We start from the raw sequence: 23,500 nt of genomic DNA on the forward strand, positions 1-23,500 counted from the left end.
CTTTTTCCTAAACCTGGCCGAAGTCAGGTTTAGGAAAAAGGCCTGGTCTGGGTTTGCTTAAGGGTGCCCAGCGAAATAAATCATCACTCCAATGAACAGGTGTTAGTATGTGAGGAGTTAAAGTGAGACTCCATGAGATAAGGTGCTACTCCTAATGAAAGATTGTTTTTCACCATTTTTAGAGTTTGCAGGTTCAGATTCATTCCACCCCCTTTTGGCAGAGGTCACCCAAAACGAAACAGCAGACCTCTCCATCACCTTTCACCAGCCTGAGCACAGCGTGCACAATTTTCCTGACGTGCATCCAGCCAGCAGGGAATGCAGTGTTACCACACCTGTAGAGGTCATTTCGAACTCTGATCTTTCTTCTGTGGAGTCCGAGCCATCACCAGAGCGTCTTCGAACGGAGGAGCCAAACCGCAGCCCCGCAGCTTCCTCCACCTTACATGAATCCTTCTCCCAGCTCATTACCACCCAATGCCATCCCCAGGAGTCTGTTCTGATAGTATCTCCCACCGTGAGGGCAGATGTTGAGCAAACAGCTGAGATTCTGTCAAATTTATCCATGTGTGATGAGACACCTGCTTTGGGTGTGTCACGGGCAGAGGAAAGGCTTGGAGGCGCGGATTCAATCAGTGCCGAAGAGATCAAGTGTGGTCACGGTCCAAATCTGAGGAATGTTTCTCCTGTCTCTGATAAGATACTGGTATGAATCTGTGATTTGTTACTTTGGTCAACTTTGAAAAAGCACAGTTATTTTAGTAAAAACTGTTATTTCTGATGTTTTAAGTTAGCTTTACCTATTTTTATAACTCTGGTGTTGCTTCGTTGTTTATTAGGAAGCAGCCAAAGAGAAGGGGATCCTGGAGCAGTCTGAGATCACACTGGTGAGCCTGACGGACTCTACACTGCAGGACCAGGAGTCCACCAGCTCAGAGGAAGAGGGAGCTTGGGTAATCAAGAATCCAGATGGAAGGGGTGAGGAAGGGCAGAAAGGCCAAGAGATGGAGGTGACTGTTCAGAAGTGACGTGACTGAGTTTTCATTCAGGTTACTTTCTCATCTCTAAACATTAACATTTGCTTGTAGGGTGCAGAATCTACGTTGATACCTTTGGAGACTCCAGAGTACGACAGCCAAACACATCCAGGTAAAGCAAGTGGAATATATCTGCCTGAAATATAACTGAGTCAAACTGGTGAATTGTGGGAAAACCATAGGCCTGAACAACGAAGCAGGACTCTGAGCTCAGGGAGGTAACTTCAGGTTAAACTCTGAGTTTTAAATGTAAAGTCGTTCATGTCTTACTAGGGTACATCGCCATGGTAACTTATGCTGCAGGATAAGTGCTCCAGATCAGGTTATAATTGATATTACAGATCACGGACTACTGATCAAATATGTCACAGGATGATTCCTTCTGGAGGATCCCTCAGACCTCATTGTGCTGGTATTAAGGGGCTCTAAGATGGTCTACAGTTTTTGTTGATCATCAAAAAGCAATATAGTACTTTGAATTGCTTTGTAGTACAGACGTCAAGGGACTGATATACATATTTTCTCTCCTAACATTACATCATTTTTTAAGCCAAAACTTTATAAACCTGACCGTTACTTCCTTCCCTCTTTCCAGTGACAGTCCTAGAGTTTCAGTGGGGTCCGTGCAGAGACCAGCCAGATGTCAACCAGCAGAAACTTGCAGCTCTGCTCCAGAGATCCAACCACAGGGTGAAGGAAATCAAGGCCAAAGCTGCTCTTGCTAAAACTCAACGTGAGCTCCAAGTGCTACCAGAAGGAAGTGAGCAAGCTAAAGCGAACACATGTCAACCAGTGACCTGTAACACAAAAACTAAACCAGAACCTCTACACAAGGCCAGTACAAAGTCAAAGGGAGAACAGGCCCCACAACAGATGGAGGAATCTGGTTTCATCAAGCAGCAGAAACCCCCCCAGCTTCTTCCACCAGGTACCACCAGAATAAAAATGAGAATTACTTCATCCTGCATTAGGGAAATTATTTTATTACAGTGGTTGCATGAAATCTGCCAGATGCTTCTGCCTGAGAGATAATTATATTATAGAGAGTGAGGGTATGTCATGTGAGATATTTCCTGTCCTTATGACAGTGGAGCTGAATCAGTCTGTTAGAGAAGGTGCTCCACTGCCTGTCCAGGAAGCCATGCAGGAGGTCTGGATCATCCACAAATGATAATAGTTCCAGATGTTTTTACTGGCTCATTTTAATCATTTCATACACTGCTGGATAGCTTAATCTTCAATGGTATGTCTTTTTATTATAGATGAGGCGCCTGGTTTGAGGCAGCACGCAGGTTTATACCAGCTTATGTAGTGCATATTAAAGAAGCCTCTATGTTTGAAAAATTTAATGTGGAAATGTGTTAAACCTGCATTCTTTAGAACCAAATAGCTTTGTCATTGCAAATAGAGCAATAATAAATAAAAAATACAATAAGTAAGCTATAAATAGCAGCATGAGTCAATTATCAGTGCAGACATTTATTGGTGCATGTAAGTGACACAGATGGTGTTTGGAAAGGTCTCTGAGCCTTGAGGTGTGGGTTTTGGTTGATCTCTATCCTCTGCTAGAGTGCAACAGTTCAGATGGTGAGAGCACTCCCTGATGATGTTTTGTGCTTGTTTGAGTATCCGCCAGGTAGGGCCATTTATATTTTTTGTTTTCTGCTGTTCTCACCACTCCTCACAGTGCCTGTTTGTCTGCTACAGAACAGCCTGCATACCACACTGGTAAGCGGTGCATTACAACAGACTCAACTGTCGCAGGGTAGAAAGAAATGAGCAGTTGTTCCTCCCAAATGTCCTCTGATGTGCCCACTTTATTATGGCAGGTTCTCTGGAAGGACTTTACTCTCCATCAGTGGGTCTGAGTCTGTTTTGCTTTCCCCCATAGTCTTAGTGGTGCAAACTGAACACTGTGCTGATTGTCGCTCTACCTGTCTCCATATACTGACTCCTCTTCACTTGAGATTAGCCCAGAAACATCTGTGTCATCAACATAATGATGTTGGATAAATGAACAGGTCTTCAATCAGAGGTGTACAGTAGGTAAGGAAGGGACTCTGCAGATAACCCTGAGGAGCTCCAGTGTTCAGTAAAGTGAATGAGAATGTGTGTGGGCCAAGTTTCAAGGTCTGAGTCCTTTATCTGGTGCAGAGAAAGCCCAGTGGATGAGTTTGCTGACTAAATGACTGGGATGATGGTAATTGATGGAAACAGTCACTAGCTAGAATTGGCTAATGTCCCCTAAATAATTTTTTTTAAATTTATTTTTTACTCACTTCACTGCTTGTATCGAGTCTGATTATGTTGTGATGGTGTGTAAAGATGACATTTTGCTGTTTTCTCTCAGTGAGTGATTCCGAACAGAAGAAGCTGGATGACATGAAGATCTGCACGCTGGAGCAAAGGAGACGTAATCTTTCCAAGATGCACGAGAGAACTCAAAGGTAGTCAAATAATATTTGGAGTTATTCAGGTAGTTTAAACAGAAGTGTAATTTACCAGATCAAAATAATTTTGTTCCGCAGGCTGTATGAGCAGCTGGAGGAGGTGAAGCATCGGAAAGCCTTGAAGAGTCGACAGGAAGATTATGCAAAAAACAGACTGAAAGCTAAGGAGTTCCACAAGGTGAAGCGCTTTAATCATACATAGGCTTCTTGGAGCTGCAGGAACTTCCTGAATTTAAGTTAAAAGAATGTTTTTCTCCCATCTCTTCACAGAAAACCTTACAGAAGCTTCGTGCCAAGCAGACCCAACAGTGATCGACTTTGATTGTGTCATAGTTTACTTTGAAATTTTAATTTATAGTTTTTAATTTATCAATAAAGCATTTTAAGTTATTTGCACTCAAACTGAATCAGAAAATTTATCAGATAAAATTACGCAAAGTAAAAATATTTTGGCAAATAACAGTACTGAATATTTGAAATCACTTTCACACAAGTGTCTTTAATGAGGAAACATTCAGGAGATCGTTTACAGATGAACAAAATGTTTCTCAGCTCAGTCAGTTAAGATCTGCCTTAGTTAAATATTATCCATATCTGATATTAGAGCAGGAGAAATATGAACCTGAATGAATTATTAAACACATAATGACATTAAAATACTGTCTAGTGTGGATACAGATCTCTAGCTGGTAAATGTAATTTTGATTTATAAAATTGCTGTAAGAAAGGCCGGAGTGGAGGAGGAAAGAGGCACTTTCTGTATCTGAGCTTTGCCTCACTGGTGTTCAGAGTTTAGAGTATGTCTTAGTTTTGGGACTCTTCTTCTCGAGGGCTGCCTGAGCTGATTTCATCAGATCTTCAGTCTGAAGCATGCTCATGTTCCACGTGGCCTGGAGAAGGAGAAATGATGAACTTGAGTCCTTTAAAAAGGGAACTGCAGCATGGTCATATGCATTTAACTGAGCATGTCACATCCCCTTTATGCTATCAAGTGTCATATAAAGGACACCAGGAAACTGAAATGGATGGAGGGAATGGGGTAGCAATACCAAATTCCTTCTGGAGAACTGAGAACATGAACCTAAAGTGTGACCTGAATTCTCTCAGTAATCAGGTTCTTCATCATGAAACTAACAAAAATATGCACAGAAATCTTTGTCATATTATAACCATTCGTCTTGATGCATGCCCAATTATCCAGGAAAGGAAATCCCAAAAACTCGATTCTGTTCATCTGGATGTAGCATTTTCAGTGGGAAACGTTTCTGTCACTTGTTTGGGGAAACCAAACAACCTCTGGCTAAGTGGATGGCCCAACACAGAAGAGCTACCTTGTCAGACCAGGACTCTGCAGTCTATTTACACCTACAGGCCAGTGGACACTCTTTCAATGATGAGGATGTAACATCCTGATCAGTGGTCATTGATCACTGAACTGACCTCACAGCCCATTGTTCATTCAGTGGGCGAGTTTAGTCTTTGTGCAAAGGTACTGTTTGTAAGGTTGGGGAAACCTGCACTCAGCTGAGACTGAAGAAACATTTCTCCCACTGAAAACACTACATCCAGATGAACAGAATCAACCTTTGGGGATATTCTTCATTGTGAAGCTGACAAAAATATGCACAGAAAACTTTGTCATATTATATTCATCCTTACAATGTAATCCAATCCATCTGCTACGCTGTGGTTTCTGGCATAGATGAGGTTTATTTTGGTGCCCTGCACAGCAACTGGGCTGCGACCAGCAATCTCTCCAGCAATCTCCAGAGCTCCAGCCACCATCGCCTCCTTATCTGCAAACACTCGGCTGGAGAAGAAGGGAAGGGTTTCAAACTGTTAGAATAAATAAGTGCTTTTAATTTGGAAAAAGAGTGATGAGGGAACATTGTTTACCTGACCAGTCCGCTGCTCTTAGCTTCATCAGCATACATCTTTCTCGCTGTCAGAGCCAGTTCATTAACAAGACTGTTGAAAATAGAAATAGATTTTTTTTAACCTACAAGCATTCAGTCACTTAACAGTGTCATGCCATAAATTGCTTCGAAACTTGTCCCAATTGTAAATCATGCTGCTGGCTCACCTTTGGCTGCCGATGACCTTCGGGAGTCTCTGGAGTGTTCCAACATCTGCCGCAAGTCCAATATCAACCTCCTATGGAGCCAAAGCAGAGGGCATCATCATTGCTACATTTAGCAAACAGAATCTCAAGATCTAGTGTGTAATCTCTGCTCAAAACCTTGCTGTAGGATATGACAGATCAAAGAGATCAAGATCTGTGAAACTGTTTAACACAAATCTTCATAAGTTGGTCTTAATTTAATCAGCTATCTATTCCATGCTTTCCCAATTGTCCTCACCACAGTGATAAAATCAGATGATTATACCTTAACTTGGAACCAGGCGTCCTGGGTGCACAGGCGAATGTCGCAGGCTGTAATCATGTCAACACCTGCCAGAGAAAACGCCACCTACGGTTAACTCACCGAAGCTCCTTTCTCCACCAAACTCAATGCGTCAAACACCTCCACAACCAAGAAGCCTGTATCACAGCCTGTGGGTTTCCCTGGCTCCTGCTAGCATCATGTCCATGCAGTAAACTAACCAGTTATATATCAAAGCTTGAAAACATAGTATTTTCAAATGTCTTGTTGTCTTCTAGGGTCAAGTCGAAAGCAGCTATGGGGTAGAGGGGCATATGTATAGTTTCAGCCACCGCCTTCAGAACACAGCAAATCTCCTCGGGGAGATATTTCAATTAAAATTCATCCATACTACAAACACGTTGGACTGGTCCAGCTGAATGACTCAATTAGGAATTTTAGGGGATTTGAAGCTTTTCACACAGTGGCTACAGCTTCTTATATCTGCACACTTCTCAAAGCATCATCCTCCTAACTTCAAGTGTTAAAATGCATAAAACAAAGGCTTAAAAAACAAATGAACATTTATTTATTTCTTCTTGGCTGTAAATGTGTTTATTTCTGCTGTAAAGTTGGTCATTTTAACACGAGACTCTTTGGGAATTCACTCCCTTTTGCAGCCAGACTCAAGCAGACATTCGAGGAACTTTAGTGTTTTTCTAACTCCTGTACCTTAAGATGATCCACTACAGCACTGTAATCTTTACAATGTCCTACCTGCTCCTACACAGGCTCCATGGATGGCCACCACAACAGGCTTCGGGCACTGCGAGAACACAATTCAAGAGGAAACGTACTTTAATGATAGTGAGGGAGAATTTGTAAGGAAGGGAAGCTTGGTGCACGCTGGGTCCTACTGCTCTTACACTACAGACATTAACAGTGTGACAGTGTATCTTGTATTGAGTTCTTACTGTGTTGTTTCATGCAGGTCACACAGATGAGCAATGCCAATGGAAAAAAATATAATTTCATTACAAAAACTGGAATTTTAAAAGACAAAATAAATCCTATGTTTGTAACTTCTAATCTGTCCTAAGGCTTTCTTTGGCTGAAGTAAAATTTCCACCATTCATCATTTATCCAATTCATAGCCAGGGTTGGTGGGGGGATTAAGTCTATCCCAGCTGACCCATGGTAAAAACTGATGACTGAATTTTAAAAGATAGCAATACAACAGTGGACATGAATGCAAAATGAGCTTTCATGAACCCTAATATTGTTAATATAACTTATCTTGATTTAGAGAGGCAACATCTGAGCAAGAAGCACAGTTCAGGAACCTTCCTGATAAAATCTGATAATTCAGTCACACCTCATGCTTGTGACTGGTTCAGTCTTCTCACTCTTTACATTAATAATGCGCTCTGACCTTCTCTATGACGGAGAAGGTCTCTTGGAATTTCCTAATCTTTTTTTTTAACCCCCAGGAGATTCTGGCTGTGTCGTCTCCTTCTGGTTGAAGTACATTGTTCATCATGTCCATGAGATCGATACCTGCGCATTAACACAGATGAGATTATACACACTGATTATACTCCACTGAGAGAAGAGAACAGAGGTTTTAATATTCTGTACACCCACCAGCTGTGAAGAGCTTCCCTGCTCCAGAAACTACCACTGCTCTGCACTCGGGGTCCTCAGAGAGCTCATTAAAGCAGGTCACCATCTCACTGGCAGAGAAACACAAGTTCAGATCAGTGTTCACCCAAATAATAATTTAGCTTTTAATTCCAGTGATTAGTTTGACTTTTTGAGCTCTTTTATGTCTGATAATTTAACACTTTTAGAGTTCCATGTATTAGCATTATATTTTTTATTCACACTAAATGATGCAATATTGATTCTCAACGATTCACGAAATAGTAATAGTCTGAATATTGTGTTCACTTGTTTGTAGGGAATGACTGTATTTATTTAAACTCTTGTATGTGCTTCTCTCCTGATCAGAGGACTGAATACGTTTGGGAGCTAGCCTACTTGCCGGTCTGTGCTGTTACACAACGAGGGTTGCAGGATGAATGGAAACAAAAACAAACTTATACAAGTGCTTTTCCCCCCCTCACACACTATACTCCCAGCATAAGCAAGAGAAGCCAGCTGAGGTAAATACATGCTGGGTATGATGAACCTTCTCTTTATTTTCACCAAGATAAATAAAGAATATGGACAATATGGACTTTCTAACTGAATACAAACTGTGAGACAGGTTCCAGCATCCAGGTATAATATATAGCATGTGTCATGCCTCTGACACTGTGTAAAATATGTATATATGTAATTCTGATTCCTGCCTCCAGAAAGCACTGTTCATGGCATTGCGTTTCTCAGGCCGGTGAAGTTCAACATGCGTGATGGACTCTGTAGGACGACTGATGGCCAGGGTCGTGTACGGAGGGGTGGCACCACCTGAAGATGACATGGCTCTGGCCACAGTTTGACTAGGCAACCGCAACCCCTTATCTAAGAAGAAAAAACAGAGCAACATTAGACTGTGGCCGAGAAGCAAGAGTAGTGAAAGCTACAAGGCTACAATGGACTATTCATAGGCCTTTTCTCATCTTTACCATTTTGTATCTTACTTACATTCAAGGCCTCAACTCACTTATGCACCTCAGTATTGGTTCAGTCTACAGTGTTCTCAAGCCAGTATTTTAGAGCACAGACACACACACCGAATAAACAACAAATAAACAAAACAAGGGTATGCACAACATTGTCATCAGTGCCACAATGCCACAACTGACTGAAGTTGGCATGGATGTCCAGCCCTGGATGTCAATGAGATGACCACTGGTGATCTGAGTCGACATAGTGACACCCTGTGACTGTTTCAGCACAACAATGTCTGCACAGTCCAGCCAAGCATTTAGTCCCAGTACACCTCGCTGTGAAAATGTCTGGGACATGCTAAGTCGATGTGTTCAACACAAGCAGCCACAGTGACCATTTCACAGCTGCAGGCTGCACTTGTCCAGGAATGGAGAGCAATCAGGGCACTTGATTAGTCCGTGTACAGACTTCAGAGGAGACCACACCTCATTATTTGTAGATATGGTAAATGGACTGGTTTTATATAGCACTTTTCTACTCTGAGCACTGATTTGAACATTCTTCTTCTTCTTCTTCTATGTAAGTGCTTTCTTTGCACACATTCATACCTTGACAGACACATCAAAGATCAACCTGGGCTTAGTATCTTGCCCAAGAATATTTGGTATATATTCTGAGTGTGTCCATCCATTTATCACCACAGTGTACCCATCCATGTTGCATGTTTCCAGCGCCTTGCTGAATCTGTGACATGAAGAATTAAGGTAGTTCTGAAGGCAAAAGGGGTCCAACCTGCACAAGGAACCTAATAAAGTGGCTGGTGAGTGTAAATAAAGGAAAAAGTAAATATATGATAAACAAAATTAAAACAAATATCTAATGGAGTCATAAATCACCACAACTCTAATTTAATCACTAAAATAGTAATTTTGTTTAAGAAAGTGAGCAGTCCACCACTATTGATCCATGTTTTTCCACAGTTAGTCTTTTCCCCTCACTTCTAACTCCTCAAATGCAGCTTTTGTTTGAAGAAAAAAAGAAAAAAGAAAAAGCATATTTATACGCAATTAAACTATATGCAGCTAAATGGACTACTCTCCACCGCTCATTCTTGCTGCTTGTCAGGTTGCGTTGAGTGGAAACACCCCTGTACTTTAATTGCAGGATGGTGTCTGTCGGTATAAGGCCACACAGGCTTCATTTCCCCATTCATACAAAATACAGATGAAGTTACTGGAAACAGAGGAATAAGTAGCCGGGAGGAGACAATTATAAATAAAATAAGAACAGGTCATTGCTTTTTGAATGGCACACTTTTTAAGATAGTTAAACATGTAACTGTAGTTGGTGTAATGCTATGGAAATGACAGAACAAAGAAGTATATCAATCAAAGAAGACTCCGCGTCGGTCTTCTAAACAGCCGTTCACTGACAAATAAGGGGCCTCTCATCCAAGAGCTCCTATCTGACTGTAAGTTTGACTTTTTCTGTTTAACTGAAACCTGGCAACAACCTGATGACTTTTCTCAACTGAATGAATCCACTCCTCCGGGGTTTGTTTACTTTTCGAAACCTTGCTGCTCAGATCGTGGGGTTGGTCCCGCGATCATTTTTCGCCAGCACTTGAAAGTCCTGCCAGTTAATTTTGATCGATTTAGTTCTCTAGAGTGCCTTTTATGTGAGCTGACTGGACCTATTCCCACCATCATAGCTACTGTATACCGCCCCCCCAAACCTAACCTCAGTGACTTTGCGAACCTACTAACCCACCTTTCATCTCTCTCCCCAAATGTTATTTTGATAGGAGATGTCAACATTCATATTGATAATAATAACCTTCTGCTCACCAGAGACATTTCCTCCTGTCTCAAGGGCTTTGAATTCAAACAGTTTGTCAACTTTCCCACTCACTAAAAAGGACACACCCTGGACTTGGTCTGCTGTTCTGGTCTTACTCCCTCGAATCTTTCTGCTGCTGAAATCCCCATAACTGACCACTTCCTCCTTTCATTTAACCTCACTCTCTGTTGCGCTTCTACCAAGCCAACCCGCCTAATTTTGTTCTGCAACATCAAGAACATTGATATGGACATTCTCGTTACCAGATTGGACAATATTCACAATCCTGTCTTCTATTCTACCCCTGATGATCTGTTGTTATATTATAATAATTGTTTACTCAATGTCCTTGATTCTCTGGCTCCTGTAAAAACTCACTGTTTCCTTCGCTCGCTCTGCTGCCTAGTTTACCTCTGACCTCCGAGTTTTGAAGGCCAAAGCTCAGCAGCTAGAGCGTAGTTATAAGAAATCTGCTTTAACTGTTGACGCAGAAATCTATAAATATCATGTACTCCAATATAAAGACTCCATCAATCAGGCCAAACAAAGCTTCTACTCTGGTATTATCACTTCTTGTGAGAGTAGCTCCAGGACTATGTTTTCACTTCTCAACAAACTTCTTCAGCCCCCCAACGCTTTACCACCACACTTCTATTCTTCTGAAATCTGTAACTCCTTGATGCTGTTCTTCACTACAAAAATGAATAACATTCATCCAGCAACTCAGTTCAAATGCTGTGTCTACCCCCTCTCCAGAACCTTTTCTCCATTTTCAGCCCCTTTCCACTTTTCATCTTCCCGATTTATCCGATATTTCTGAGTTTATATGTAAATCAAAGCCTGCCACATGTCATCTCGTTCCCATGCCCACAGGGCTTGTGAAATCCTGCCTCTCTTCCTTACTCCCACTCATCTCTGCTATCATTCACTCTTCACTCACCACCGGCATCGTTCACTCAAGATTGCTTCAGCCACTCCAGTACTGAAAAAACCCTCCTTAGATCCTAGCAACTTTAACAACCTCCGTCCGATTTCTAATCTACCTTTCATCTCTAAAATACTTGAAAAAGTGGTTGCAGCTCAACTTCATTTACACCTGGTTAACAATAACACCTATGAGAGATTTCAATCTGGTTTTCGCTCATGTCACAGTACAGAAACTGCTTTACTTAAAGTCACTAATGATCTTTTACTCAGAGCTAACTCTGGTGTTCTCAACATTCTCATCCTTTTGGATCTGAGCTCAGCCTTTGACACCATCTCTCACTCTGTACTTCTAAGCAGACTTTCCTCTCTTGGCATCTCTGACACACCCCTGGCCTGGTTCAAATCATATCTCCTTGACCGCTCCCAGTTTATTCAACTCAAATCATTCCGCTCTCGCCTCTTCCCAGTCACTTCTGGTGTACCCCACGGTTCAGTCTTAGGCCCTCTTCTCTTCATAATTTACATCCTCCCTCTTGGTGCCATTTTCCGTAAATTTGATCTTCAGTTTCACTGTTTTGACACCCAGTTTCACCGATGACAGGCCTGCAGGCTTGATTCCTCCCTCCCACCTTCTTCTCTTACAGAATGCTTATCCGAATTAAAATCCTGGTTCAGCTCTAATTTTCTTAAGCTCAATGAGGATAAAACTGAAATCTTCCTTATTGGCACTAAATCCAACCTATTGAAGGCTAATCATCAAAGCTTTCAGCTGCTCTGCTCCCAGACTGTGGAACTCTCTACCCCCATATAAAAGAAACATTGGTTCTCTCCCCCAGTTTAAATCTCAACTCAAAACCCATCTATTCAAATCTGCATATTCACTGTGAACCTATTGTTTGTTTATTTTACATTGTGCTTTTGTTTTCTTATTTTCTTCATTGTCATTGTTCTATTATGTGTTTTATTCTATTGTCAAGTGTCCTTGGGCGTCTTGAAAGGTGCTTTCAAACAAAATTTATTATTATTATTATTATTATTATTATTATTATTAAAGAAGAATACTGAGTGTAGAAATGTGTAGTAATAGGGAATTCAAGTTTGAAAATGTGGTTACTCAGTTAAATCATGATGAAGGGAAAGGACACATTTCGTTTTTTTGAGAAATACCGGATTCATTAAGAAGATTTAAGCAAATGGAAATGATGTATAGATAGATAGATATAATTTTATTTTGAACATGCAAATATAATTGAAATAACAAGAGAAAAAAAACAAACTTGAAAATCATCAAGTTTTCATGTACATGTCCATGTCTACAGAATGTGTGTGCTCGAAAAGTTGTAGGATGAAGTTTACACTTTACCTGTTCCTATCCCCTTATTTCAAATTTCATTGATTACAAATCCATATCCAGGATTCAACTTTATTTGATCATATATGTTTAACTATGTAGCAGCATAACCCAAGAGATGGCAGCGGTGCATTATTGTTGGATGCAAGCTGCCGTTAAAATGAAAAGAAGAAAAGAAGATTTAAACATTATGCAGAATTACTGTGATGGGACTTATAGTCTTCTTCTTATGGGTACCAGCGCATCATGGAGTTAAGGGAAATGAAATGGCAAACAGAACAGCAAAGGAAGCTACAAAGAGACCGTTGGTGGAAATGTTAGTGGGACAGAGATTAAGAACAGAATATGGCACAAAATGAAAGAAAGGTAGCAAAAGCAATGGAAGGAAGAGAGGAAAGGGCGATGGTTTTACAAAATCCAAAGGAAAATAGGAGAAATGAGAAGCACAGGAAGGAACAGGGGAGAGGAGACAGTTATATCTCGACTTAGATTTGGACACACAGGTTTGAATAGCGCATTGTTTTTAATAGGAAAACACAGTACAGGGGAGTGTGACTGCAACAGAGAACAGGAAACAACAGAACAAGTTTTATTGCATTGTTAGAAATATGATGCAGAGAGAAGACAATTAATCAAAAAGCTTGGCTACATGAAAGTGGACTTGGTTGATTTATTTCGTAAGAACTTGAGAAGTGAATGTTATCAGGCCATATTTTGGTTTTTTAAGGCAGACTAGTTTGCTTGGGAAGATTTGAATGGATTTTTATTTTTGACATTTCGGTCCACACTCCACACCAGTAGGTGGCGGTAATGCAACATTTTGTTGTTTGTCAACCACCAATAAATAATCTGAAGAAGAATAAGAATCAGAATAAGATAAGCTTTCCCAATTTATTGCTCAATTTGTGCGTGTGGTATTAGACACTAATGTACTGTAACTGTACTTTTCAGGCTGTACAGTTACAGAGTGGCCGTGTATTTATTTCCTGCCCTTCTACCGGCAGGGATTTGATTGCTGCCCACTGTAGCCTGTTCGGCGGGCAGTGTTGATCGTTTCGGCCCAGTCAAGCTGAGGGAAACGTCTGCAGCAGCCGCCGTTTGGCCCCGTCCTTTAAGGAACTGCTGTCTTGTACCGTCTACAGTTTTGTGACACTGTTTATATTTGGTTTGACCACGTAGCCAGACTCTGGGGATCCTTTACGTTTTCTGGTGTTTGTTTACAGTGACATTTGTACCTGCACATTTGATTTGTACCATTCGTCAGAGAGAGAGCGTCATTCCTTTTTGGAGTGCGCTGGGATCAAATATCGTCTGTGTTTTTATTATGTTGGGAGTACATTTTGTAGTTTCACTGTGAGCAATGCGTCTGATGTTAAGTGCCCTATTACCTATGACTTTAAAAAAAAATGCAGTGAATTGAGGATACTCAGTATCTGTGGGACCTTCGGTTGTGGGTCGTTTTCCACACTACTTTTGTTGTACGGCACCTGGGGTGTAGAGTTGGTTTGCACGTGTGATTTTCTTCTCTCATGGTCCTTAGCTACTGGCAAGTCCAGTTCAATGTATGGTGGTTTTATTTAATTTAGGATAGTATTACAGGACAGGACATGCCACAGTCAACTTTTATTGTGCTCTGTTCTTTTTTTTTAAGTTTTTTATTTTAACAAATGCAGTTAATAAAGGTATCTTAATATTAGGACCAGCCTGCCTCAGTCGTGTATTCTCGAAGCTGTGTAATGTTTTCTGGTTGGTTTTTTGAAAAGACTCTTTATATTTCATAGGGGTGAAATTAAAGAACACAAAGTGAGCCCTGCACCTTACAAAACACTGAAGCTGCAGTGACGACCTTTCACCCACTTATCTTTATAAAAGGTTTTGTTTCCAATTTTTGACTCCAGAACTTCAACACACGGCTCCGAGCTAAAACAGCGACAAACATTCAAAACATGCAGTGTATTTTCACACGATTTGATACGTTTTACTACTACTTAACACAACATTTAAAGTAAAATAATAAAATACAAACAAATTATAGACACTTACATCTAGTGACAGCTGATCTGAAAACCATCGCCAACATCGCCTTTTGAACCCTGCAGAGTCCAGACTGTTTAGTGAACACGGTCAAGTGAACCGTCATTTGTGATCTGCAGTGAAGCCAGCCGCTTCTTATCTGACGCATAAGTTGTATTTCGCTTCTACACTAGGCTTTACGGCAGCGCCAGTGCTAACTTAGCTAGGGAATGTTCGAATTGTTTATAGTTCACATAGTGACGTCACGGGTTCATTTAATGAGCTGTGCGTTAACATTTGTTAAGTAAAGCCACGCTGTATGTCTGCTGTTTGTGCCGAAGGATAACCGGTGAACTACCGATTAACTCACGTAAGATCCCTGCTGATAACTACTTAGCTTTAGCAAAGCTAACTGGCTAATGTCCAGAGGGCCAGGTGAAGTGAATGATTGTTTCTGTATGCAGCCTCGCTAAACGGTCTGGACTCTGCACCGTTCAAAGGGCGATGTTGGCAGTGGTTTTCAGGTCAGCTGTCACCAAATGTAAGTGTCAGTGATTTGTTTGTATTTTTTTATTATTATTTTAACTTTGTTGTTAATTAGTAGGGAAACCCATCAAAGCGTGTGAAAATACACCGGATGTTCTGAATGTTTGTTGCTGTTTTAGCTCGGAGCCGTGTGTCGATGCATTTTTATTTTATTTTGGAGTCAAAAATTGGAAACAAAACCTTTTATAGGGATAAGTGGGTGAAAGCTCGTCAGTGCAGCTTCAGTGTTTTGTAAGATCGCGGTCAAGTGACGGTCAAGCCGTCATTTGTGAGCCGCGGTGAAGCAGCCACCTCTTTTCCGCCGCCTAAATTTTCTTGCACTTTTACACTAGGCTTTACTGCAGTAGTGATGGGTCGGTCGCGAACGAAATGGCTCTTAGAGCCGGTTCTTTGACGTGAACGACGAGAGCCGGCTCCTTATCGCGAGCCGTGGGTTTTTTTTTCTTTCTCTCACCCTCTCTCTCTCTCGCACTTTTTTTCCGCTTCACTCCGCATGCGAGCCTTGTGCTTTATGCTCGGCAGAGGGGGGAGGGGCGGTAGTTACATTCAGTAGCACAGGAACAGAGCGGGAGGGAGAGACAGAGAAAGAGCCAGGGACAACAACCTCACATTAGAAAGGTATAGTAATCATCCACAGCTATTTTCAGTTGCAGATGATAAAGGATTCAGAAAGTTAGTCATGCAAGCCCATATGACAGAGAATATGCATGTTCTTTTTGTTTTCATATTATAATTTATATTTAATGGTGTTGTGGTTTGCAGTGTTTTGTGTTGTTTCACTTTAAATTTGTAAAAGGAAAAAGCTAAAAATTTAAATAGTTAAAAGTTGAAATGTGAGTAGTTGATTTTTGTATTATGATTTATTTATTACATTTTATGTGGAGTGAATAAATAAAAGTATATTTACGGTGGCCCCTACAGACAAAGCACATACAAACTTCAAATCATGTACAAACTTCAAATCATGTACAAACTCCAAAACACGTAAAAACGCGTAAAAACTCCAAAACACGTACAAACTCCGACGCACGTACAAACTCCAAGACACGTATAAAAGACAACAGAAGTGCTCCAGGATGCTAGGGGCAGTGTTGAACTTTTGTTATCTAGTGGCTACACAAGCCAGCAAGTACCAACGACCGGATTTGGTGTGTGGTAGTAACAGGTAAATGAACTTTTTTTTTTTTTTTTTTAATTATTTGACTATATATGAATGCTTGTGTATAAATACACAAACAATACACATATGCTTTCAATTGTGTAATTTAAGTGATCTGGGTATCTCTGTTTTGGAAGTTCAGTTCATGCTAGAAATGTGTTTTGGAGTTTGTACGTGTTTTGTCTCTAGGGGCCACCGCATATATTTCTATATAAACATATATAAATAAAACCACTTTTTTTTTTTTTACATTAGTAATTCCTTTTGTGCATAATTTTATATTATTGTTAATAATAAATTAATTGAAGCAACAAAACAACCTGAAGAGCCGGCTCTTTTTAGTGAGCCGAACCGAAAGAGCCGGTTCTCTAAAAAGAGCCGGAAATCCCATCACTATACTGCAGCGCCCTTTCACCTTCATTGCTAATCGCAAACTCGCGCACACATACGAACAGATTTCATTTAGACAGTCTGATTGCATCATATTCAAAAATTCATTAAAAATCATCCTTGAAAGTTCACGTGAAACTTTCGACGCATTCTTTCTCTCGTCCAACGGCTCAAACTACGCCTGGAAGTTTCATCTCTATCGTCTGCATATTCCACAAAAATGAAGGGAGGGAATTATGCTCTAGTTCAACACAATTACTCAAATATTGCATCATCTTTCCATCTGAGCATAACTGTTCTTTGCGATCAGCAATGAAGGAGAATAAGCGCTGCCGTAAAGTTCAGAGTAGAAGCGCAAGAAAATGTGTACTTTATACAGGTTATAGTAGTGATTTTAATTTGTCATAAATGTTGATTTTCTGCTCCATGTATTTTATATAGTTTAATAGTGTATAAATATGTTTTTTCTTTTTTGTTTTTTCTTCAAACAATATCTGCATTTGAGTAGCTAGAAGTGAGAAAAGGGAGTTGACTGTGGAAAAACATGAATAAATAGTGGTGGACTGATCATTTGCTTAAACGAAATTACTATTTTAGCGGTTAAATTGACAGAGTTGCGGTGATTAATGACCCCATTATATATTTGTTTTAATTTTGTTAATCATATCTTGACTTTTTTCTTTATTTATACTCACCAGCTACTTTATTAGGTTCCTAGTGTAGGTTGGACTCCTTTTTACCTTCAGAACTACCTTAATTCTTCATGTCACAGATTCACCAAGGTACTGGAAACATGTGACATGGCTTGTTATCCTGCTGTACACAGCCATCACAGGATGAGTACACTGTGGTGATAAAGGGATGGACATGGTCAGCAACAACACTCAGATAGACGTAGTATTCAGAAGATGCTTAGTGAAACCACTGCTGCGAGGCAACATGTTCTTTGCACCAAGATCAGAATCGAGACTCAGGCCAGACAATATTTATTTTTTCTTCTATTGTCCAGTTGTCATGGGTCTGTGCTAGTTGTATCCTCTTCCTTTCAATAACTATTACAATTACTGTAAAACTGTGCCACTTTATTGTAAAAGTGAACCAATACTGAGGTGCATAAGTGAGTTGAGGCCTTGAATGTAAGTAAGATACAAAATGGTAAAGATGAGAAAAGGCCTATGAATAGTCCATTGTAGCTTTCACTACTCTTGCTTCTCGGCCACAGTCTAATGTTGCTCTGTTTTTTCTTCTTAGATAAGGGGTTGCGGTTGCCTAGTCAAACTGTGGCCAGAGCCATGTCATCTTCAGGTGGTGCCACCCCTCCGTACACAACCCTGGCCATCAGTCGTCCTACAGAGTCCATCACGCATGTTGAACTTCACCGGCCTGAGAAACGCAATGCCATGAACAGTGCTTTCTGGAGGCAGGAATCAGAATTACATATATACATATTTTACACAGTGTCAGAGGCATGACAAATGCTATATATTATACCTGGATGCTGGAACCTGTCTCACAGTTTATATTCAGTTAGAAAGTCCATATTGTCCATATTCTTTATTTATCTTGGTGAAAATAAAGAGAAGGTTCATCATACCCAGCATGTATTTACCTCAGCTGGCTTCTCTTGCTTATGCTGGGAGTATAGTGTGTGAGGGGGGGAAAAGCACTTGTATAAGTTTGTTTTTGTTTCCATTCATCCTGCAACCCTCGTTGTGTAACAGCACAGACCGGCAAGTAGGCTAGCTCCCAAACGTATTCAGTCCTCTGATCAGGAGAGAAGCACATACAAGAGTTTAAATAAATACAGTCATTCCCTACAAACAAGTGAACACAATATTCAGACTATTACTATTTCGTGAATCGTTGAGAATCAATATTGCATCATTTAGTGTGAATAAAAAATATAATGCTAATACATGGAACTCTAAAAGTGTTAAATTATCAGACATAAAAGAGCTCAAAAAGTCAAACTAATCACTGGAATTAAAAGCTAAATTATTATTTGGGTGAACACTGATCTGAACTTGTGTTTCTCTGCCAGTGAGATGGTGACCTGCTTTAATGAGCTCTCTGAGGACCCCGAGTGCAGAGCAGTGGTAGTTTCTGGAGCAGGGAAGCTCTTCACAGCTGGTGGGTATACAGAATATTAAAACCTCTGTTCTCTTCTCTCAGTGGAGTATAATCAGTGTGTAAAATCTCATCTCTGTTAATGCGCAGGTATCGATCTCATGGACATGATGAACAATGTACTTCAACCAGAAGGAGACGACACAGCCAGAATCTCCTGGGGGTTAAAAAAAAAGATTAGGAAATTCCAAGAGACCTTCTCCGTCATAGAGAAGGTCAGAGCGCATTATTAATGTAAAGAGTGAGAAGACTGAACCAGTCACAAGCATGAGGTGTGACTGAATTATCAGATTTTATCAGGAAGGTTCCTGAACTGTGCTTCTTGCTCAGATGTTGCCTCTCTAAATCAAGATAAGTTATATTAACAATATTAGGGTTCATGAAAGCTCATTTTGCATTCATGTCCACTGTTGTATTGCTATCTTTTAAAATTCAGTCATCAGTTTTTACCATGGGTCAGCTGGGATAGACTTAATCCCCCCACCAACCCTGGCTATGAATTGGATAAATGATGAATGGTGGAAATTTTACTTCAGCCAAAGAAAGCCTTAGGACAGATTAGAAGTTACAAACATAGGATTTATTTTATGGTTATTTTTAAAATTCCAGTTTTTGTAATGAAATTATATTTTTTTCCATTGGCATTGCTCATCTGTGTGACCTGCATGAAACAACAGTAAGAACTCAATACAAGATACACTGTCACACTGTTAATGTCTGTAGTGTAAGAGCAGTAGGACCCAGCGTGCACCAAGCTTCCCTTCCTTACAAATTCTCCCTCACTATCATTAAAGTACGTTTCCTCTTGAATTGTGTTCTCGCAGTGCCCGAAGCCTGTTGTGGTGGCCATCCATGGAGCCTGTGTAGGAGCAGGTAGGACATTGTAAAGATTACAGTGCTGTAGTGGATCATCTTAAGGTACAGGAGTTAGAAAAACACTAAAGTTCCTCGAATGTCTGCTTGAGTCTGGCTGCAAAAGGGAGTGAATTCCCAAAGAGTCTCGTGTTAAAATGACCAACTTTACAGCAGAAATAAACGCATTTACAGCCAAGAAGAAATAAATGAATGTTCGTTTGTTCTTTAAGCCTTTGTTTTATGCATTTTAACACTTGAAGTTAGGAGGATGATGCTTTGAGAAGTGTGCAGATATAAGAAGCTGTAGCCACTGTGTGAAAAGCTTCAAATCCCCTAGAATTCCTAATTGAGTCATTCAGCTGGACCAGTCCAACGTGTTTGTGGTATGGATGAATTTTAATTGAAATATCTTCCCAAGGAGATTTGCTGTGTTCTGAAGGCGGTGGCTGAAACTATACATATGCCCCTCTACCCCATAGCTGCTTTCGACTTGACCCTAGAAGACAACAAGACATTTGAAAATACTATGTTTTCAAGCTTTGATATATAACTGGTTAGTTTACTGCATGGACATGATGCTAGCAGGAGCCAGGGAAACCCACAGGCTGTGATACAGGCTTCTTGGTTGTGGAGGTGTTTGACGCATTGAGTTTGGTGGAGAAAGGAGCTTCGGTGAGTTAACCGTAGGTGGTGTTTTCTCTGGCAGGTGTTGACATGATTACAGCCTGCGACATTCGCCTGTGCACCCAGGACGCCTGGTTCCAAGTTAAGGTATAATCATCTGATTTTATCACTGTGGTGAGGACAATTGGGAAAGCATGGAATAGATAGCTGATTAAATTAAGACCAACTTATGAAGATTTGTGTTAAACAATTTCACAGATCTTGATCTCTTTGATCTGTCATATCGTACAGCAAGGTTTTGAGCAGAGATTACACACTAGATCTTGAGATTCTGTTTGCTAAATGTAGCAATGATGATTCCCTCTGCTTTGGCTCCATAGGAGGTTGATATTGGACTTGCGGCAGATGTTGGAACACTCCAGAGACTCCCGAAGGTCATCGGCAGCCAAAGGTGAGCCAGCAGCATGATTTACAATTGGGACAAGTTTCGAAGCAATTTATGGCATGACACTGTTAAGTGACTGAATGCTTGTAGGTTAAAAAAAAATCTATTTCTATTTTCAACAGTCTTGTTAATGAACTGGCTCTGACAGCGAGAAAGATGTATGCTGATGAAGCTAAGAGCAGCGGACTGGTCAGGTAAACAATGTTCCCTCATCACTCTTTTTCCAAATTAAAAGCATTTATTTATTCTAACAGTTTGAAACCCTTCCCTTCTTCTCCAGCCGAGTGTTTGCAGATAAGGAGGCGATGATGGCTGGAGCTCTGGAGATTGCTGGAGAGATTGCTGGTCGCAGCCCAGTTGCTGTGCAGGGCACCAAAATAAACCTCATCTATGCCAGAAACCACAGCGTAGCAGATGGATTGGATTACATTGTAAGGATGAATATAATATGACAAAGTTTTCTGTGCATATTTTTGTCAGCTTCACAACGTCACTCTTAAGGTTTGTGTTCAGAGTTCTGCGGAAGGAATTTGGTATTGCTACCTCATTCCCTCCATTTCAGTTTCCTGGTGTCTTTTATATGACACTTGATAGCATAAAGGGGATGTGGCATGCTCAGTTAAATGCATATGAACTTATAAAGTTCCCTTTTTAAAGTACTGACTTAAATTCATAATTTCTCCTTCTCCAGGCCACGTGGAACATGAGCATGCTTCAGACTGAAGATCTGATGAAATCAGCTCAGGCAGCCCTCGAGAAGAAGAGTCCCAAAACTAAGACATACTCTAAACTCTGAACACCAGTGAGGCAAAGCTCAGATACAGAAAGTGCCTCTTTCCTCCTCCACTCCGGCCTTTCTTACAGCAATTTTATAAATCAAAATTACATTTACCAGCTGGAGATCTGTATCCACACTAGACAGTATTTTAATGTCATTATGTGTTTAATAATTCATTCAGGTTCATATTTCTCCTGCTCTAATATCAGATATGGATAATATTTAACTAAGGCAGATCTTAACTGACTGAGCTGAGAAACATTTTGTTCATCTGTAAATGACCTTCTGAATGTTTCCTCATTAAAGACACTTGTGTGAAAGTGATTTTAAATTTCCAGTCTTGGTAGAATAAAGAGGGCACATCAGAGGAGATTTAGGAGGAACAACTGCTCATCTCTTTCTAACGTGCTGCAGTTGAGTCTGTTGTAATGCACTGCTTACCAGTGTGGTATCAAGGCTGTTCTGTAGCACAGCGGTCTCCAACCTTTTTTGTGCCACGGACAATATTTTCACGGACCGGCCTTTAAAGTGTCGCGGATAAATACAACAAAATAAAACTAGTACCGGTACCGAAAAAAATCAGATTTATTCATAACACACGTGAAAAGACCCAGGAAAACAGAGTTAACGATCAAAACGATAACAAAATAACGCTGAAAACCGATTAAAAACCCTGAAAACCATACATTTCACACCTGAGCCTCAACTCTCCTGGCCCAGTACCAAACGACTCACGGACCGGTACCGGTCCGAGGCCCGGGGGTTGGGGACCGCTGCTGTAACAGACAAACAGGCACTGCGAGGAGTGGTGAGAACAGCAGAAAACAAAAACATGGCAAAACGAAAACTGGAGGATACTCAAGCAAGCACAAAACATCATCAGTGATGGTGTCACAATAGAATCTTACAAGAAAGAATCAAAAATTGTATTCCATTGTGCTTAATTAGCGCCGGTGAAAAACAAGTTAACAATGCAAAAAAAACCCAAAAACAAAACAACATGCTGGAAAACAGTTATTCATCACTTGGCTGCTTCAATACAACACTTGGGCACATATGCGGGACTTTTCGTGGCTGTTTTGATATCGCTCTCTCTCTTTTAACCAATCAAATCTCGCTGTGGTAGAAGCTTTAAACTCGGTATGACCCAGGTTGATAGAGGGTGCCCAGTCTGGATCGCATTCCAGCATTTTATAGGCTGGTTTTCCTACAAAACACAACAAATATTAGCCTGCAAAGCCACAGTGAACAAAGCAGCATAGCGCAACGAATTCAATTCAAATCAATATAACACTTATTTGTAACCTACATCAACAATTATGTTATGATAAATTATGTAATAACTACAACAGAAGGCTTACCTTTGTGGAAATGCTTGGAGCAGACTAACATGTGAGCCGGAGTGTTCTGGGACTTTATATTTGGTCTTCGAATGGCTGCAATCCAGGCCATTCGCCGGCTCTTTGTTACTTCGGAAACATGGCTTGAACAATTTCTCTTCCACGACGTAATCCGATAAGAATCGATCTTTTTACCCGTTGGCTTCCCTCTCTCAAGAGGGGCGCCGTTTGTAAAGTGAAAACATGCTGAAATTAACGGCAACATTTTTCCACATTTAGCTCAGAACCTTACAAAAACATGTTTTTTGGAGTCATTTTTTACAGCATTTAGTAAAATATTTTTACGCAATTTTAAATATTAAATCGAAATGTTAAATTTAAATGTTAAGTGTTAAATCTAAATATTATATTTAAATCTAAATGTTAAATGTTAAATCTAAATGTTACAGGACAAATTTATTGTACGGATCAACGGAAATACCAAAATAAAAGCTTCACGAAAACCTCCGGTGCAAAAGTGTGCCAGTAGTGGTCAGATTGTGTCTGCTCTACCCTGATGGTCACTTCTCAACGCCATAAGCGGCTTCACTTCTTGCCTAACAGCACGTCCAGCGATTTAGCTGAAAACATCGGAAGATCCGTT

At 40.4% G+C, this 23,500-nt stretch overlaps 3 protein-coding genes across 9 annotated transcripts in view; 2 read left to right on the top strand and 1 right to left on the bottom strand.

Moving 5' to 3' along the window:
* cep295 (centrosomal protein 295) overlaps nt 1-3,884 on the top strand; it is a 20,778-nt gene extending 16,894 nt beyond the window's left edge. For 4 of the 6 annotated variants that reach the window (XM_040039725.1, XM_040039724.1, XM_040039722.1 and 1 more), the window contains exons 23-29: nt 183-706; nt 840-1,010; nt 1,089-1,149; nt 1,633-1,965; nt 3,388-3,484; nt 3,566-3,665; nt 3,758-3,884. In XM_040039725.1, coding sequence (XP_039895659.1) covers nt 183-706; nt 840-1,010; nt 1,089-1,149; nt 1,633-1,965; nt 3,388-3,484; nt 3,566-3,665; nt 3,758-3,799 — 1,328 coding nt within the window. In that variant the 3' untranslated portion in view covers nt 3,800-3,884. Of the gene's footprint in view, nt 1-182; nt 707-839; nt 1,011-1,088; nt 1,150-1,632; nt 1,966-2,724; nt 2,766-3,387; nt 3,485-3,565; nt 3,666-3,757 lie in introns of those variants that run through there. The other 2 variants (XM_040039726.1, XM_040039727.1) reach the window with 2 other exon arrangements.
* Nucleotides 3,885-3,966: 82 nt separating this feature from the next.
* LOC120738467 (delta(3,5)-Delta(2,4)-dienoyl-CoA isomerase, mitochondrial-like) lies at nt 3,967-21,537 on the bottom strand. The gene is made up of 11 exons (XM_040039735.1): nt 21,531-21,537; nt 14,624-14,745; nt 8,205-8,373; nt 7,495-7,583; nt 7,283-7,407; nt 6,628-6,676; nt 5,875-5,939; nt 5,571-5,641; nt 5,384-5,455; nt 5,147-5,297; nt 3,967-4,377 (listed from the first exon to the last, which is right to left on the bottom strand). Exons 2-11 carry the CDS (start codon nt 14,718-14,720, stop codon nt 4,273-4,275), a joined length of 993 nt encoding a protein of 330 aa, XP_039895669.1. The 5' UTR covers nt 14,721-14,745; nt 21,531-21,537; the 3' UTR covers nt 3,967-4,272.
* ech1 (enoyl CoA hydratase 1, peroxisomal) lies at nt 14,779-21,841 on the top strand. 2 transcript variants are annotated; one of them, XM_040039734.1, is made up of 11 exons: nt 14,780-14,963; nt 15,058-15,134; nt 17,940-18,108; nt 18,730-18,818; nt 18,906-19,030; nt 19,640-19,688; nt 20,377-20,441; nt 20,675-20,745; nt 20,862-20,933; nt 21,020-21,170; nt 21,431-21,841. In XM_040039734.1, exons 2-11 carry the CDS (start codon nt 15,098-15,100, stop codon nt 21,533-21,535), a joined length of 933 nt encoding a protein of 310 aa, XP_039895668.1. In that variant the 5' UTR covers nt 14,780-14,963; nt 15,058-15,097; the 3' UTR covers nt 21,536-21,841. The 2 variants fall into 2 exon arrangements, with proteins under 2 accessions (XP_039895667.1, XP_039895668.1); XM_040039733.1 differs by having other exon boundaries at nt 14,779-15,134.
* The last annotated feature ends 1,659 nt before the right edge of the window (nt 21,842-23,500 follow it).

The sequence above is a fragment of the Simochromis diagramma genome, unplaced genomic scaffold, assembly GCF_900408965.1.
Source record: "Simochromis diagramma unplaced genomic scaffold, fSimDia1.1 OVJJ01000031.1, whole genome shotgun sequence".
NCBI classification, from domain to species: Eukaryota; Metazoa; Chordata; class Actinopteri; order Cichliformes; family Cichlidae; genus Simochromis; species Simochromis diagramma.